At 41.1% G+C, this 16,248-nt stretch overlaps 1 protein-coding gene across 1 annotated transcript in view; it reads left to right on the plus strand.

The window, feature by feature from the left end:
* The first annotated feature begins 3,141 nt into the window (after positions 1-3,141).
* LOC121910743 (reticulon-4 receptor-like 1) overlaps positions 3,142-16,248 on the plus strand; it is a 92,814-nt gene continuing 79,707 nt past the window's right edge. Inside the window, exon 1 of the mRNA XM_042432046.1 lies at positions 3,142-3,304. Within this exon, the coding sequence (XP_042287980.1) occupies positions 3,292-3,304 (13 nt within the window). The 5' untranslated portion in view covers positions 3,142-3,291. The remainder of the gene's footprint in view (positions 3,305-16,248) is intronic.

Consider the following 16,248-nt stretch of genomic DNA (forward strand, 5'->3'; position numbering starts at 1 on the left):
AAGTAAACTAAAATGACATAAAATATAATATCATCAAAAAGCTATTTTAAACAAGTGGGTTTTTAACAGTGACGAGACAGAGTTGGCGACCCTGATCTCCTCAGGCAGGTCATTCCAAAGTCTAGGAGCCCTGATTGCAAAGGCTCTGTCCCCTTTATGTGTCAATCTGGACCTTGGAACAACAAGAAGCGATGCCTCCGATGATCTCAGGAAGCAGGAAGGGACATAGGGCCATAAGGGATCTGATAGATCGGTTAAGGCAAGGCCTCTCAGGTCTTTGTAAGTAATCAATAAAATCTTAAAATCTATTCTAAAAGCGACAGGTAGCCAGTGAAGGGAAGCCAGGATCGGTGAAACGTAATCATGTTTCCTAGACCGAGTTAAAATCCTGGCAGCAGAGTTTTGGATAAGCTGGAGGCAGGGAGAAGGATTTTTTTGCTGATGTCAGAGAGCAGGGAATTACAATAGTCCAATCGACTGGTTATGAAAGCATGAATGACAGTTTCCAGATTTTTTGGCAGAAAGAAATGGTCTAATCCTTGAAATGTTTCTGAGATGATAAAACCAGGATTGAACCATTGAATTAACATATTAATCTAGGGTGATCCAAAATGACACCAAGGTTTCTGCGATACTGAGTTATTGAATGAGACAGTCATTAAATTATAGCCGAAGAAAATGAAAAGTATATCAGCCTTTAGACATCTAATACAAAAACTCAAAGTAAACTTCAGTGCTGGTTAGAACTGAATAGACAATACTGTTGTTTGGCAGCACCTGGAAGTTCCTTGAAGCCCTCCCGATCATATTTATCATATATGTTATCAGTTTATTTATGATGTTGTCATCCTGTTTTTCCATACTGTAATTTTGCTATTTTGGTTTATTCTTTACAGACAACATCTAACTGTTGCTCTTCCTGAGGTTTCTTCTATTTTTGGGGGGGTGGGGGAGGGTTCCTTATTTGAATCAAGGGATAGAGGAAATGCTATAAAGGTTGAAACGCCCCCTGAAGCAAATTTGTGATTTGTGATATTGGATTATATAGAAATAAGAATGAAAGACAGAAGAACTCTTCCTGTGACACTGCAGCCTGTATAAAGATGTAAGAACCAAGTTTTTTAAAACCAAAATACAACTTAAACATATTTGACACACTCTTAAGACCAAAACAAAATTCAGCATTTAATTGGGTAAAAACTGCCATAGGCCAACAAGCAGGAACATATGTCGGAGCATGTCACAGCCTGAGGGAACACCAGTGGTTGAAGAAGTCAGATCCATTACATAAGTACAAGTTAGTAATACAGCAATGTAAAAATACAAGTAAAAATCCTGCATACACAGTTGTATGTTGTTGTTCAAATAAAAGTACAAAATGATTATCAATAGAATATACTTTTAGGTATCAAAAGTAAAAGTACCCATTGTAAAGAATGGCCCCTTTAAAAGAGATGTATTATAATGTATATTATATTGCAGTATGATGATGTTTCAAGATGAATGATGATGAACTTTTGACAATCAAATAATCATTTTAATCACTTTTCAAGCAAAAATGCCAAATATTTTCTGCAACAATTCGCTGTTTTTGTTTGTCATATATGACAATGAAATGAATATCTGAAGGTTTTGGATTGTTAGTCAGACAAACAAACAAACTGAAGAAACCATTTTTTAACATTTCATAGACTGAACGATTAATTGATTAATCAAGAAGAATCAGTAGTTGCAGCCCTTATATCGACACAATAAAATTAAGAGGAGTGAAAAATACAACATTTCTCTGTGAAATTTGGTGTAGTAGAAGTATAAAGTAGCATAAAATGGTAGATAAAGTACAAGTACCTCAAAATTGCCATTCAGTACAGACCTTACTGTCCTCCAATGAGCTGAATAAAGCACATCAATATACTGATCTCTTTCTAAACCTGCCTCTTCTTTTTGATTTTTACATCTCTTTCCTTCCAGCTCAAACCATCACCATTACATACTCTTTTTTGGTAATGATTTCTTTGCAACAATTTATTTTCATTGTGGTGTGCAACATACAAACCATTTGTTAAGTTTTTTTCTAACATTCTGGATCATTATTCTAACATTGTAAACCTTGTACAACATGCTTTAGCAGTACAGTACTTAATTTAATTATGGCCATGCCATTAAGGCAGTTGTGAATTTGAATTTTGAGAGACAGCGGGAGAGTGAGTGGGTAAACGCAAGAAGCGGAGGAAGAGGGTTCAGGGATCAAGAGAAAGGGAATAATTGAATTGTAATTGAAGCTTTGGTAGTATTGTTTGTGCAACATTCACGGCCATAAAGCATGCTGAATTGTTGAAATGAAATTGAATTGAACTGAGGGAGATAGAGGAGCTGTAGAGACACGGTCAGACGTGGAAGAGTCAGTGAACAACTTCTAACTGCCTCATCAACATATAGGCTTCTTCCCTGTCATGCCAATAAAGCATTTTAAATTTGAAGAGAGGGAGAGTGGGAGACAGAGAGAGAGAGAGAGAGAGAGAGAGAGAGAGAGAGAGAGAAAGGGAGAGTGGGAGAAACAGAGAGACAGAGAGAGAGAGAGAGTGAGCTGTGCTGGCTTTCATCAGTCACATCTCGCTGTGGGAGGGGGATTGAAGCGGCTGCATGCCTCGGAGCTCTCTGGTAACAGAGACAGTAGACGGCACTGACTCACACCGACTATCCACACTCACACACACATTTTAGACTCTACCTGACCTGCAATCTGACAAGCCGACAGGAGGAAGATGATGATGAGGACATAAGTTTCCCCTGTTTTTTTTTAAGCTGCTCTTGACTTTGACAGCATATTTCGTTTACATTTGGGGCATCAAATAAAGCAAAGAATGCATGTTATTTATTCATAAACACCAGATGGCGGTGAGTTGAAATATCACTTAATCACATCTCAGGACGGGACAAAGTGTTTTTTTCTCACCTCTTTTATTGCAACTGCGGACAACTTCGTTTCTACCGGTGGAGGAGCTTCTATTTTCATCCTTAATTTTTAAAACATCGTCCGACTCTCCCCCCCCCTCCTTCTCCTCTTCCTCCTCCACCACCACCTCCTCCTCTTCCTCCAACCGTCTTCACTTCACACAACAGCCACCGAGGAGACCAGACTACAGCCTGCCTGCCTGCCTGCCTGCCTGCAAGCGGTCAAAGGGAATCAAAATAGCAATTTAGTCAGCAACAGCAGCACAGGACTGGACGCTCACAAGGATGCTACTTCAGCACAGACACTACTAGACGGTCCAAACAGCCGCTGCCAATATGTTCAGGCGAGGTAAGAGAAACTGGGATGCACTTGTTTTTATGACTGGCGATGCGCAGCGTGTGTGGCTGTGTGGTTCATTAGTGTTGATGTGTGTGTTCCTGTGAGTTGGTACAAATTCTTGGAGTGTTTTTTCAATTTTTTTGGCTGAAGGCAGTCGCGGGGGAGCTTCTCGGTGCTGCCTGAACAACTTGCCAGCCGTCCTTTATCCGCTGGCGGCCGGGACTGGAGAGGGAATTAAATATTTATCCACTTCATGTAAAAATTATTCTTAAAATAGCGAACCGCTGCCGCACTGCAGTTTGTAGGACTTGCACGAGGATGGCTGGCGCTGTTGCTGGGGGGGGGGGGGGGGGGGGAAATAGAAAAGGCAGCGCGCGAGAGAAAGAAATCATGAGGAAAAAGTTCATATTTGTGCTTTTTGTTACTACTTTGTAAGTTTTACACATTTGACACTTTGTACGTGCGCGCACCCATGGCTTTTTTTGTGTGTGTGCGCGGGCGCTTGTGTGCGCGTGTGTGGTTAAATTTGGCCTGACAGATTGAGGCGCACAGCCTACCAATAGCAGGATATTTTGACTTGTGTCTGCACCAGGGGAGAGAGTGGCTCTCCCACCAGGTCCGAGGGCCCACAGAGGATAAAAACCAGTGGAGGAGTAAACAACAGAAAAACAGCACGTGCCCAACACCTTGCTGTGTCACAGTGACATGTGGCTCTTTTGTGGTCAGAAAAGGTATTAAGTTTTACCACAATGACCTTGCCTGTGTGTGTGTGTGTGTGTGTGTGTGTTGACAGGAAATCTCCAATCCCTTTAACAGCATCCTTCTGTGCCTGCATACACGAGCGTGCGCGCGTGTGACAAAGAGGAGCTTCAATTAACATCACTCTTTGTCAAAAATTCAAAAAGCCATTTTACAAATTGATGCTCCATGTTAAATATTCAACTCATTGAGTCATAACTGAAAATATGAAGCAAAATATGAAAGCGCTTGCACACACACACACGCACACACATACACACACACACACACACACACACACACATATACACACACACACACACACACACACACACACACACACACACACACACACACACACACACAAACACACATTTTAAAGAGAAGCATTTGTGAAGTGGTGACTCATCTGCCAATCTGCCAACCCCCCCCCCCAAAAAAAAAAAAAAAAAAAAATACAGTGGGGCTGTAGTGAAAGGCAGATTGTCAGGATGCTGTTTTGTGATGAGTGTAGTGCACGGCTGGCTGAACCCTGAAAACATAATAGAAAAACACTCTTTAATAGAGACGCTGGATGTCTGTCATTTGTCATTTCAATGCTGCCCAACACCGAAGAGGGAAGCAACACGCATACATCCATGCACATCATTATCTATTAGCTCACTTGGTTGGCTCGATTCAGGGCACAAGCTGGGCGATCTCCTCATTAAGGGTGGGACCTAATGGGCTTGACAGAGGGCTGATTAGTACTGTCATTGTGTGTGTGTGCGTGTGCGTGTGCATGTGCGTGTGTGTGTGACAGTGCAAAAGACAGAGGGAGCTTGCTGGCTAGAGGGAGACAAGCTTTAATTTTAATCTTCCTGTAATTTCAGATGGATAGCACCCACACACACACACATCCACACATACACACACATATATGGTGGTGATGGCTGACACGTTGCTTTGTATCTCCTCCTACAAATATGTGGCTGTCAGTAACAATAATAAAATTCAGAGTAATTGTGCAGTCTGCCTGAGATACAGTTATCTATGTCTGTCACCTTTACCCACTGTATCTCTCAGCGTTTGGATAAAACAAGAGGGGGAGTGAGGAGAAGGAGGATAAGTGTTTTTGTGTAATGGAAACTCCCTCTCTCTCTCTTTCTCTCTTTGTCTGTCTCTCGTTCTTTCTCTTCCTCTCTGCTTGGCCAGTTCCTGCTGCCAGCCACAGTCTGAGAGAGGAGAGAGGCCTGGCAGGCTGATTGGCTACTAGCTGGCTGGTTTGGGTGGCTGCCGAAGCTTTGTTTCCCTGCCAGTTTGAAGCTGGATTTTTTCCCTTACTTGACTTTGCCTCTGTCTCCAACTTCTCAGTTGTCTCCTTATTTTATCTACAGTTCCTCAGTCACGTACACACTGGCACTGTGTGAACAAAACGTCTCAAGCCTTAAAATTAGATTAGCTAAATCTGTTATTTCTCCAGCACATTCTATCGTGTTATAGTTAACACCTGTTAATTTGTTCGGATGTATTAATTATAAATTTATGTTTTTCAATGTGACTAAGTGCTAGGAATATGGTGATGTCCTTGGGCAACAAAGCACAAGCTCATACTGATTTTTGCTAAATTGAAGCACTATTCATCTAAAGTTTCTTTTTCCTTTTACAAAATTGCAGATGTGGTTAAGCTTTTTGCCGCATCAAATACACAATTACACTCATAAAGCACAGGAAAGCCCATTATTTCATTCAGATACACAATCCTACACTGATCAGCTGAGCTCAGCAGAGGATAAATTTAAGAATAAACATATTGATGGGCAAAGCTTTAGAGTCCTGACAGTGGTAGATCAGATAAACAGATGAACGCAAATAACTTTCTTAAGGTTTTTGAAAGCATGAATTGGAAAATGGCTCTGCAACAGCTCTGTCATTCTGCTTCCAAACTGGGCTGCTGCATAATCTCAAACCATTATGGCATACAATTTTAAAATTGTCGAAAATATGCAGTCAAATTGTCTCATTTTGAGGAATTCTGGGCAGACTTCTGAAAGAGACTGTTAAGCAGCACACTGCTATGGAATTTAACTTTAGGTTTTTCAATTTGCAGATATTTCTGAAAACTCTGGAGATATGAGTGCATTTGCAAAATGGCCTGCAGAAATGGAGCGAGAAACAAATACAGCGATTTGGAAAACACTGTTGGCTGAATGCATTTTGAGTTAAAGTGATGACAATATAATCTACGGTTTGAACCACTTGTCAAGATTTTTTTTAAAAGGGAACTTAGACTTGCAAAACAGTTGTTAGAAAGTGTTCAAAACTATTATTTGTACTTAAATTAAACTTGTTTGCTGATGCAGTTTGTAATACATTTAAACATAATCATATAAAGTGTTGTTCTACTGCACACACATCGTTTATGAAGACTGCAATACCTGCATAACAGTATGTAAGGTATGTGGATTTGATGGTGTTTGTGTGTCATATGAAGTCAGTTTATATGGAAGAAGATAGAGTTTGTATGTGTGAGTTTGACACATTGCTTGACATTTTTTGGGGAAAGATGTCAGGAAATGTGTGAAAACAGTTTTTGAGTTGTGAACTTGTAAAAAGCCTGACTTAGGTCTCTTCTTCTTCTCTTCCTATCATTACTTCTTAATATGATTTTATCCTCTCGCTTTCGCTCCTGGTTTCTCCGATGACTGTACTGTAATCCGCAAAAAAAAAAAATTGCAATATCTTAGGTAGTGAAATGTTCTGTGATATTACCTTCAGCCATGATAATCTATAACTAACTTTAGCTCTGTGCTGAAATTCGCTGATCAATATCAATATATGATGGTAAAAATTGCAAGTCACTGTTCATTCAGACTATAGCCTCAACCTCGCCTGAGGGCCAATAGCTTTCTCTGAGCCCAAAAGTGAATAAAAGTCTGGCTGGATTATAAAACCTTCCAGCAGTATTCAAGTGAAATATTGCAGTGCACACTATATGTTGACCTGTATTTCAAGTAATAATGAGAGATCTTTAAACGAGCTTTCTCACATCTTGAATTTCATTTGATCTATTTTTAGAGTTGCTGTCATAAATATATACACTTTGTGACAAAGAGTAATGTCACATCCTTACTTTCTCTCTCTGAGCTGACAGTTGCGTTGGCACACATACATTTTGCCTGCAGGTCATTGTCAAGTCTACAAACAATTAGAAGCTGCTGTTGCTCTTTTGTGTTGCTCCGTATATGTGTGTGTGTGTGTGTGTGTGTCTACTAGCATCTATGATAGCCTCTGTGGATGATAATAACATATGGATTAGTGACAAAATGTTTATTCGGGTCGTGAAGCACCAAATGGTGGGGTAATTGAGTGCTGAGATTGATCCAAATTTGTTCTTGCAGTACTGACATCCTGAGGCAGTGGGCAGATTTTACAGACTCGGAAGACAATACAGGGAATGTGGTACTTTGTGAATTCTGTGGTTATATTATGTTAGAGAACTAAATCACCTTGGGATTTAATGACTGGAATGGAATTCATATGATAATCAATAACATCTGTAATGCAAGTCACAGTGGAGAATCGGATGAAACGCATCGCCACACACAGTGAGCGTCCGTGCAATGGCTGTGCATATCAATGACCTTTGTAACCGCTCCTCCCGCCTGATCTCAAGGTCACTCACAGACTCCTTCTTTCTTCCGCTGTATCCTGAGCTCAGTGTGGTCTGCTCGCTGAATTCTATTTTATCATCAAGTTGTACAACAGTTTTCCTGAACGTGTGCAGCATTTACAACGCAATACACTGTGTATAAATGTGTCAAAATAATTACAGGGAATGATGTTTTACAGCTCCGAGCTTATAAACCGGTGAACAAACACTATGCAAAAAAAAAAAATAATAATGATAATATGAAACACTTAATGAGCAGCAATTGGTTTGATGCTAAATAAACAAACACCAAGTGCTACAAATTATGCTGCACAGAGCATGAAATGGCATTTCACAATGGCCCTGTGGTATGTTTTATCCCAACTTTCCTGCTTTAAAAAAAAGCTCTATCATATATTTATCTTTGTGTACCAACACACTGTTTTGCATTTTCAATCATTGCTTCTAGGTTATATGCAAGCCAATGGAATCAGTTAAAGCAAAAGAAACATTCCTCTGTGCTATTTTTACATTGTTCAAGCCAAAAAAAAAAGTGTTAAAAGCCATAACAGAAAATGTTTATGCCTCAATTCCCTCTAATTAGACTCATACTATGTTTGTTTAGTTGCTGTGGCAGTAAAGTTGTTGCTGAATTGTTGGTAAATATGGTGCACTAATTTGCTTATGAATCTCCGCAGTTCACCTTGAGAGCCGGCTGCACACACAGCAGGAAGGTCCTGTGTGAATAAAGTGCTCAATCAAATGAGACATTACTCCCTATCAGGAGCCCTGTGGAGACCTCTGATTGCAGGTTCATGTAGCAACAGCTAGGGCTAGTTATGCATGTACCGTATGCGTTTGTGCGTGTGTGTGTGTATGTATGAGACATAGGTGCGTCTGTATGTATGAGTGTGAGAAAGGTTTTGAGTGAAAGGGACGCAAATGTGTGTGATCACATAGCAAGAGCACATAGCGCGGTGATCATAAGGATTTTGTGTGTATGTGTCTGTGTGTGTGTGTGCGTGAGCCTCAGGAATCGTTAGTGTAAATGTCAGAGCTGGAGGTCGGAGACATACTGTATACCAAGGTAGAGACAGAGAAGAAGAGATGGACACAGGAAGAAAAGAGCGATTATTTGGAAACATACTTCACCTGGAGGATAAAGGAATGCACAGAGAGACAAAGCCAGTGGCGAGTGAAAACTGAGCTGACAGGAGCTGATTGAGTGTTTGTATGTGTGTATGTGTGTGTGTGTGTGTGTGTCTCAGACTGATTTGTCAGTTTCTCCCTCTCTGGCCCAGGAACTTCAGTATTTTTCTATCTCCAGATGGAGAGACAGTTGGACGAACCAGTCACATGCAGCAGCTTCCTCTTTTGCTGACTCAATTGAATGAGCCGCTATTATTCATGTTAATGTTGGCATGTCTTATCTTATAAGCCATAAACTTAGAGATTTAGTTTAACAATTTATAAATAGGCTTATTTGCTTTCATTCTGGGAGTAAGATGAGGAGATGAATATTCATGTTCTCATGTTTAGCTTAGCTTAGCATAAAGACTGGAGGCAGGGGAAAGAGCTAGCCTGGCTCTGTCCAAAGTTAAAAAAAAATACACCTAGGAACACCTTGAAAGTTGCCCTATTTACCTAGTGTGTCTTGTTTGTTTAACTTGTAAATAAGCAAAAATGTAAAAATGACAATTTGCGACTGTGGTCACAGGTTGGTGAGCGCTGGTTTTAGTTCCAGTACATGCACACTGACAAGACTTTGGGAAGTTACTGCACCCAGATGTTGTTTGCCAAGAAATAAATCCAACATTTAACTCCCCCTAAAAGCACAAGTTTTCAGTTTAGCATTTCTGGTCATGAATGGGTTTAAGAAAGGAGCTACAACACATTAATTAGTGAGCTTTTAAATTGTGGGTAGGCTACTTTTTTCTTTTTTTTTTTCAGGCTAGATGTGCACTTAATGCATCAAACATCAGATTGATACTGATATTTTCATCTAATACTCTAAAAGTCCCATATTTGTTCACTCTTGCTGATGCATTAGTTGTTGAAGTGATGGCTGCACTGTCGATGAACAAGCACCACATACCACGTTTCCAAACACACACACAAAATAAAATTCAAATCCTTTGTGTCTAACTCCCATGCAGGATATATCTCCTTTATCACCCCTCTTCCCTCAAATCTCCTCTCCTCCCATGTCTTCTCCTCTGTAGCTGGTTCGCTCTGTACCTGTTGAATAATTGATAGCTGTTTTGGTTTCTGATAAGGCGTTTGGGGTCCGCAGCTCTCAGCAGTATGGGCTTGCTGCTTTCCTCGCGGCAGATCACACGGCTCAGTCCATCCTTTCACTCTCTTTTTCTTCCCCTTCTTCACCCTGCCTCCCTCCTTTTTTTTTTTAATCTCGTCCTCTACTATCACATGCTAGTTATCCTGATATGCGCCACTCACATTCTCTGTAAGCGTGTTTGCATGCATGTACAATACTGTAGCCAACAGCTCCCATTCCAGGTTTTATTCTAGATAAGCTCTCGATATCCATCTTCTTCTCCTGATTATAAACAACCCTGCAAACATAAATAAATGGAATATGCTGGATATTACCATGGAAACAGAACTTGCAGAGACAGAAAAATAAGTAAATAGGATTTTACACATGTCTCCATACTGGCTCATAATGCCCCCCGCACTCCCACCCCCCCCACCGGTTTCTACAAGGAGTCGACAAATAATGTAAACACTTCATGCGAGAGGATTTCACCTTTGAAGTGGCTGAGTAACCACTGCAAACACTTCTAGGAAGGGTCAAATGGGCAGCATGCCAATTAGCAGCATTTACAAACTCCCTGTGAGCTGTCTATCATATCCGTGTTGGTTAGTTTCAACGTGTGAATGCCCTGTGCAGTGCGCTGAGACTGTCCTGAGACTGTCCTCATAAGACAGACAACAGGACCATTCTGCCGAATCTGTGCCTTTTCTGTCCCCAGGACATTAGATGCATAAATATGCATGAAAAGTATCTGTATGATACACTATATTGTCAAGCAGCAAGTGTCATGCACTTTGTCCTAATTGCAATTTGAAGATACATCATGTAAAACCTCAATAAAACTGCCTAGAACACTGAAAAAAATAGGATTTTAGCCCTTCTCCACTCTCTAACACTTCACTTCACCATGAAATATAATGATTAGAATCCTTCAGAAATCTTAGCTGTTTGTTCATATGCCTTAGGCCATGTTCCCCAACGCCCTGTCCATAGCCTTTGAATAGGATCACTCCTTCAACACAGCAGGGGTGCCAACCATAGACTGTGCATAAAGAATAAAGATGGACGTAGTGAGGTGTGATGTTCCCCATTGGTTTGCTTTAGAGCCGGTTTGAAGTCCAGAGTTGCTGCTTATGGTCGGCGCTATCTTTTCCGTTTGGAGCCAGGACCTTCCAAAGAAGGAGTGCAGGGTGTTGCCTTTCACAATCAGGAAGCACAACCTGCTACCTCAGACCAAAGCAAATGCTAGCTTACTGGCAACACAGAGTGGTGCACACTTGGGCTAACATTAGCTACTTTAGTTAAATTGTGCAAACATGGCATGTATCATAATCAATTAACATTAAACTTGAAACTGAAATATTACAACAATAGTCTGACTCGCAGGCGAGCGAACTGTCAATCACAGCTGTCAATCAATGTCCTCACGGCAGACATCAAAGCTACTACAAGTCTTCAAATCTTATTAATGCCGCAATAATTTCCAAAATTACCACCAGCACACTTGTTAGAGGGCCCAAATTTAGTGATTGAGACCATAATGACTTGTTGAAAAGAATTATTGATTTTGTATTTCTATAAAAAAGTTGACACTTGGAGCCAGGGATTTTTTTGGAGCCAGTAGCTAGCATCCGTCGGTGGCATTGCATTTTAAAGTACTTCCACATTTGCTTCACCCTCAAGCCGTGGTAGTTGCCGGTTGGTGCCAATGCAGAGGCCTCTGACAAGAAACCACAGAGTTGTCCAACACTGGCCAATCAAACAAATGAAAGCTCACACTTGCTGGTAGATCACTATAACACTATTTCTACTGTTTTTTCAGTAGTATTCATTGCGATGAAAAATAAAAGAATCGACACATGATAACTCTCCAGAGTATGAACTGCTGTGCAGTGTTTTGGCATCTGATAAGTTCGGAGGACTTGTTGGTGTCTGTGTTGGCCTAATGTTGTTACGACGTCTGTATTGGCTTTACATTGATATATCAAATAATTTATCAGTGTTATTTTTTGACCAATGAAGCTGCAATTTGGACCACAGATCATTTTTCCTCAATGGACTCATATCAAAATTCTGATCCCTGAACCTCTTTTGTAGTTAACAAAAGCTGCACATTGACATTCAACCTCATACAATCTAGTGTTTGTACTTGTTATTCAGTTACCTCATAGTTAAGTCATTTTTCATTTATTATTTATGTTGTTTTGTCTACACCGCATTACAAATTTCAAATGGAGCTCTTGACTATCCCAAAATGTATTGGTGTATTAATGCATGTACCGAAACTGCCTTACAATCTCTCTTTTTTTTGATCACTTGACTTCTAAGGCTCTTTTCTGTCTCTCCTTTTCCGCTACCTCTGCGCAGTAAAGTGTTTAGAGTCTGTATTAGCTGTTACCCAGCATGTGGGGAATTGAAGGAGATGGGTTAAAGAGGGAGAAGAGTTCATCAAACCCAGGACAACAAGTCAATTCCTCCTGATTTACCACATCAATCCCCATCTGTCCCACAGTATTCCTATACACATGCCAAAACGTGTGTGTCCGCACATACATAATCGCTCAAACAGAAACACATTCAGACACACGCCGACTTACTCACAAGCTCTCTTTTACATTTTCCGCCTCTCTCTCTCTGTACCGCAGTATAGACAGACAGGAGCGGCAGCAGTAGCAGGTCTTACATAACTACATCACTGCATTAACGAGACCATCTGCCTCTGACTGGTTCTTACACTTAAAGTTAGCGCTCCATTTGAAATGATACACTTTTAATACAAGCACACACAATGTAAGACCACCTGAACTGTCCTTATAAGCAGAACAACCAGGTGAAAATGGACTGAAGCTGTGCGACTTTGCCATTGTTTGGGCATTTTTCTATTTAAAAGGAGATTTATTTCATATGAATTAAACATTAATGCATCTGCTTAGTAGTAGTGCAAATTTGTACTTTAAAGTTGCAATAAAGGCAAAAAGCTATTCACATATAGAATATTCGCATATATCTTTTATCCTGTCTTATCTTTGCATTGCTTCTTTTCTGCGCCTCTGTCTAGTTCACAGTCAGTTGATTAATCAATTAGTCGATTGAGAGGAAATTAAAAATGGACTGCCTGGACATCAGACAGGACCCACCAGTGGGTTTAATGAAGCGCATCCTGAAAAATTTTCACTGATGCTAAATCCAAGTCCTGACTAAATTCCTAAATTAGCCCTTGAATAAAAACGGAAAAGCCAAAAATGACTTGGCTTCCCAAAAGCCCACGCATAGGTGCACCACAAAGACACTGACGCATGAAATGGCTGAAATTAGAAGAAGCCTGTATTTGGTAGGAGCCGGTGTTTGTGTTTGATGCACGCTTCAGAGTGATGAGAGGAAGTAAAGATGGAGTGATGTAAGAGAACAGGAGATGAGGGACATGTGAGAAAGTGTTGTTTGTCTGCTGCCACAGCTCGTTTGTGTCTCCACTTTGAGTCTCATTATAACACGTTGGCATTTGTGTATTCACGTGTGTGTGTGTGTGTGTGTGTGTCACACTTAGTCTTACATAACAATCAGTTGCTCAGCTGGGGACACTGTACAGATGAATCCCAGAGGACGCCTTTTTATTGGATCTAGTTTGGAGGTTTTCTGGAGCACAACTGAAAAAGTTATCAGAGACAAACTTTTACAGAGCTGGAAATGTGTACTTGCTCTAATATTAAAGTAAATCAGCATCATATTTTACATCGTTGCACAAACCAGCAGTCATTTTCATGACATTACATTTATATTTTAGGCATCACTGATCCTCTTTTACAGTGAGTGAGTCACAATACTTCGGATGGGCTTTTACATATTTTGTTTTAGCTATTTTTTTTCCTTGCCATATTGAATTCAAGCCTGGAATTGCTATATTATACTCATTATTTACAATTACAAAGACTTTAAATGAAACCATAAACTCATTAAAATGGAACAAATATGTTGGTTATCTTTAACATACCAAGGGAATACATTCTTCATACCCTAAACCAATCCTGATAGTGACTGCCTCTTGTTCAGGAAATTAGAAATGATTTGTACATGATGGGCTCAAGGTAGCTCTATAATAATCCATTGTGAGTTTTCCTTTTCTGTAGCGAGCTTGGATTTATGTCGGTAATCATTCAAATAGTGAATCGTGGCTGAGAATGAATCATTTATGGCATGTTGTATGGTACATTTGCCTTTGAATTATGGAAAGATTATTGCAGGTTGATATCATATGAATGGACCAGAATGGCTACTCAGAGCTGCAGTATGTGCTGAGAGACACAACGTTAAATATAGTGAGCTTTAAATAAAAGTGTCGAGATGGTATAGCCATTGTTGATAGAGCTGGTTTATGGGTGTGCTGCTGTTCCATGTAAGTGGTGTTTATGGGAGACTGGTCCCTGCAGCATCTGTGCTGGGAGGCGTCAGCACGGTTAATGTTGAGGGTTAGGGTCTATTAGAGGATGACTACTAAAACATGAAGACCAGTGTTGCTTGGCATGCAGTTGAACAAACAGCAGTGAGCGGGAGGAAGGGTGAAGACATCCACAGTGCACCCTCTGAACTCCCTCTCCCCCTTTAACCAAGACTGCATTAATCTTCCTAAGCTGTCAACATGACCTAAAACTGACGATGCACAAGTGTGCAGAGAAGAGGAAAAACTCCCGCCAAGTAGACAACGGCTTGTGACTAATAGTAAGTTTAGCACAGCTCACCAAGCTCATAACCGAGTTGCTGCTCCATCTTGGCACAATTCAATTACTGCTTCGAGAAAAGGTGCTTACCTCGGATCTTTCTGCTCACTCATGAGTCAGTCCAACTCTCCACCTGGTGTGTGTGACCTCCCCGTAAACCAGGGAGGGTGAGAGAACCCTGACTTTTGAGACCGTCCCCCCCCCCAATGTCCAATTTTAACAGATGGCACCACTGGCTCATAAGCTAATGTTAGCTCACCCCATACGGCACAAGACATTCATTTGGTTATGCAGGTGTGAGTTAATGAAAGGTGCATGCAGAGGCAGTGTGAAGTAAATGCTGTAACAATGTGAGGATGTGTGAAAGAGCGAGAAAAGGAAAATGAGAGAAAAGAAATCTTCATGCTCACGAGTTTTGCAGGACAGAATTTTCACGCCTTTGCTTGCACCTGTTATTTAGTGATATAATGGCCTAAGAGATAATCACATCAAAGCAGATGCCTACCTAATAATACAGTGAGTCCCCCAAAAAGCCTGTATGACCTGTGTTGTTGTTATGATTACTACAGTGCTACTGCCCCAATAAGGATCTGGCAGCCACACTGCAGCACAGCTGTCATGAAGATGGGCTGCCTGCCCAACTACACCAGCTGTGCCAGCCCAACCATCACTTAATCACCCTGGGAGGGAAGGAGGGAGGGAGGGGGAGAAAGGATGAGGTACAAGGTTAAAAAAAGAAAGAGCAAGTGGTGAGGGCGAGGAAGTTGGAGTCGAAAGAAGAGAGTTGAAGGAAAAATGCAGAAAAGCAGAAAAGGTGAGGGGAACAATGGAGGAGGCAGAAATGTTGGGTGAAGGAGGGGGTGTTTTGGGGGGCGGGGGGGATGGTGGGAGATGCAGATGCTTGAGCAGGAAGGAAAATGTGATGGATAGGAGAAGCAAGGCATGCCAAGAACGAGGAAGGAGAAAAACACAGAGGTCTGAAACGCAAGAAAAAGTGGGGCAAGAAGTGAACCGAGGAAAAATCCAGACAGACAAGGGTGGGGTCGAAGGTGAGTGCTGGGAAAAAGAGTGATGGCGGCGAAAGCGATAGCATGAGGAGGGGAGAGGTGAGAGAGTGATTTGTAAAAGGAGGCAGGGAGCTGAGGTGAAGGAAAACGGCCCACACTGTAGAATGATGAAAAGGACGGAGGGCATAGTGTGAAAGAGACGGAGCGGGAAGGAGGAGAAGATATTGTCAAACATGTTTTAGGTCGATTTCTCAGCCGGCCAGATCAATACCGCTGCAATCAGTCTTGTTATAGCAAGAGCCGTATGCAACCACACAAGAAGCAGCAGATGGTGACCTCTGACAGACTTTCAGCACCTGCTTAGGTTCGAACACTCAGCCTAGAGGTCTGGCTGAGGTAAACATCTCTTAATGAACTAGACCAAATGCCACAGTAAACATTAAAGTAAGGATGAATCAGTTGGCCTTTTAAATAAGACAAACATGATTTCTGTCTTTCTGCTACTTAACGACCCACCTGTCTAACTATCTATCACACTCTAATGTCTTTCTGTCTCTCCTCTCTCTCTCTCTCTCTCTCTCTCTCTCTGA

The sequence above is a fragment of the Thunnus maccoyii genome, chromosome 13 (genome assembly GCF_910596095.1).
Source record: "Thunnus maccoyii chromosome 13, fThuMac1.1, whole genome shotgun sequence".
NCBI lineage: Eukaryota > Metazoa > Chordata > Actinopteri > Scombriformes > Scombridae > Thunnus > Thunnus maccoyii.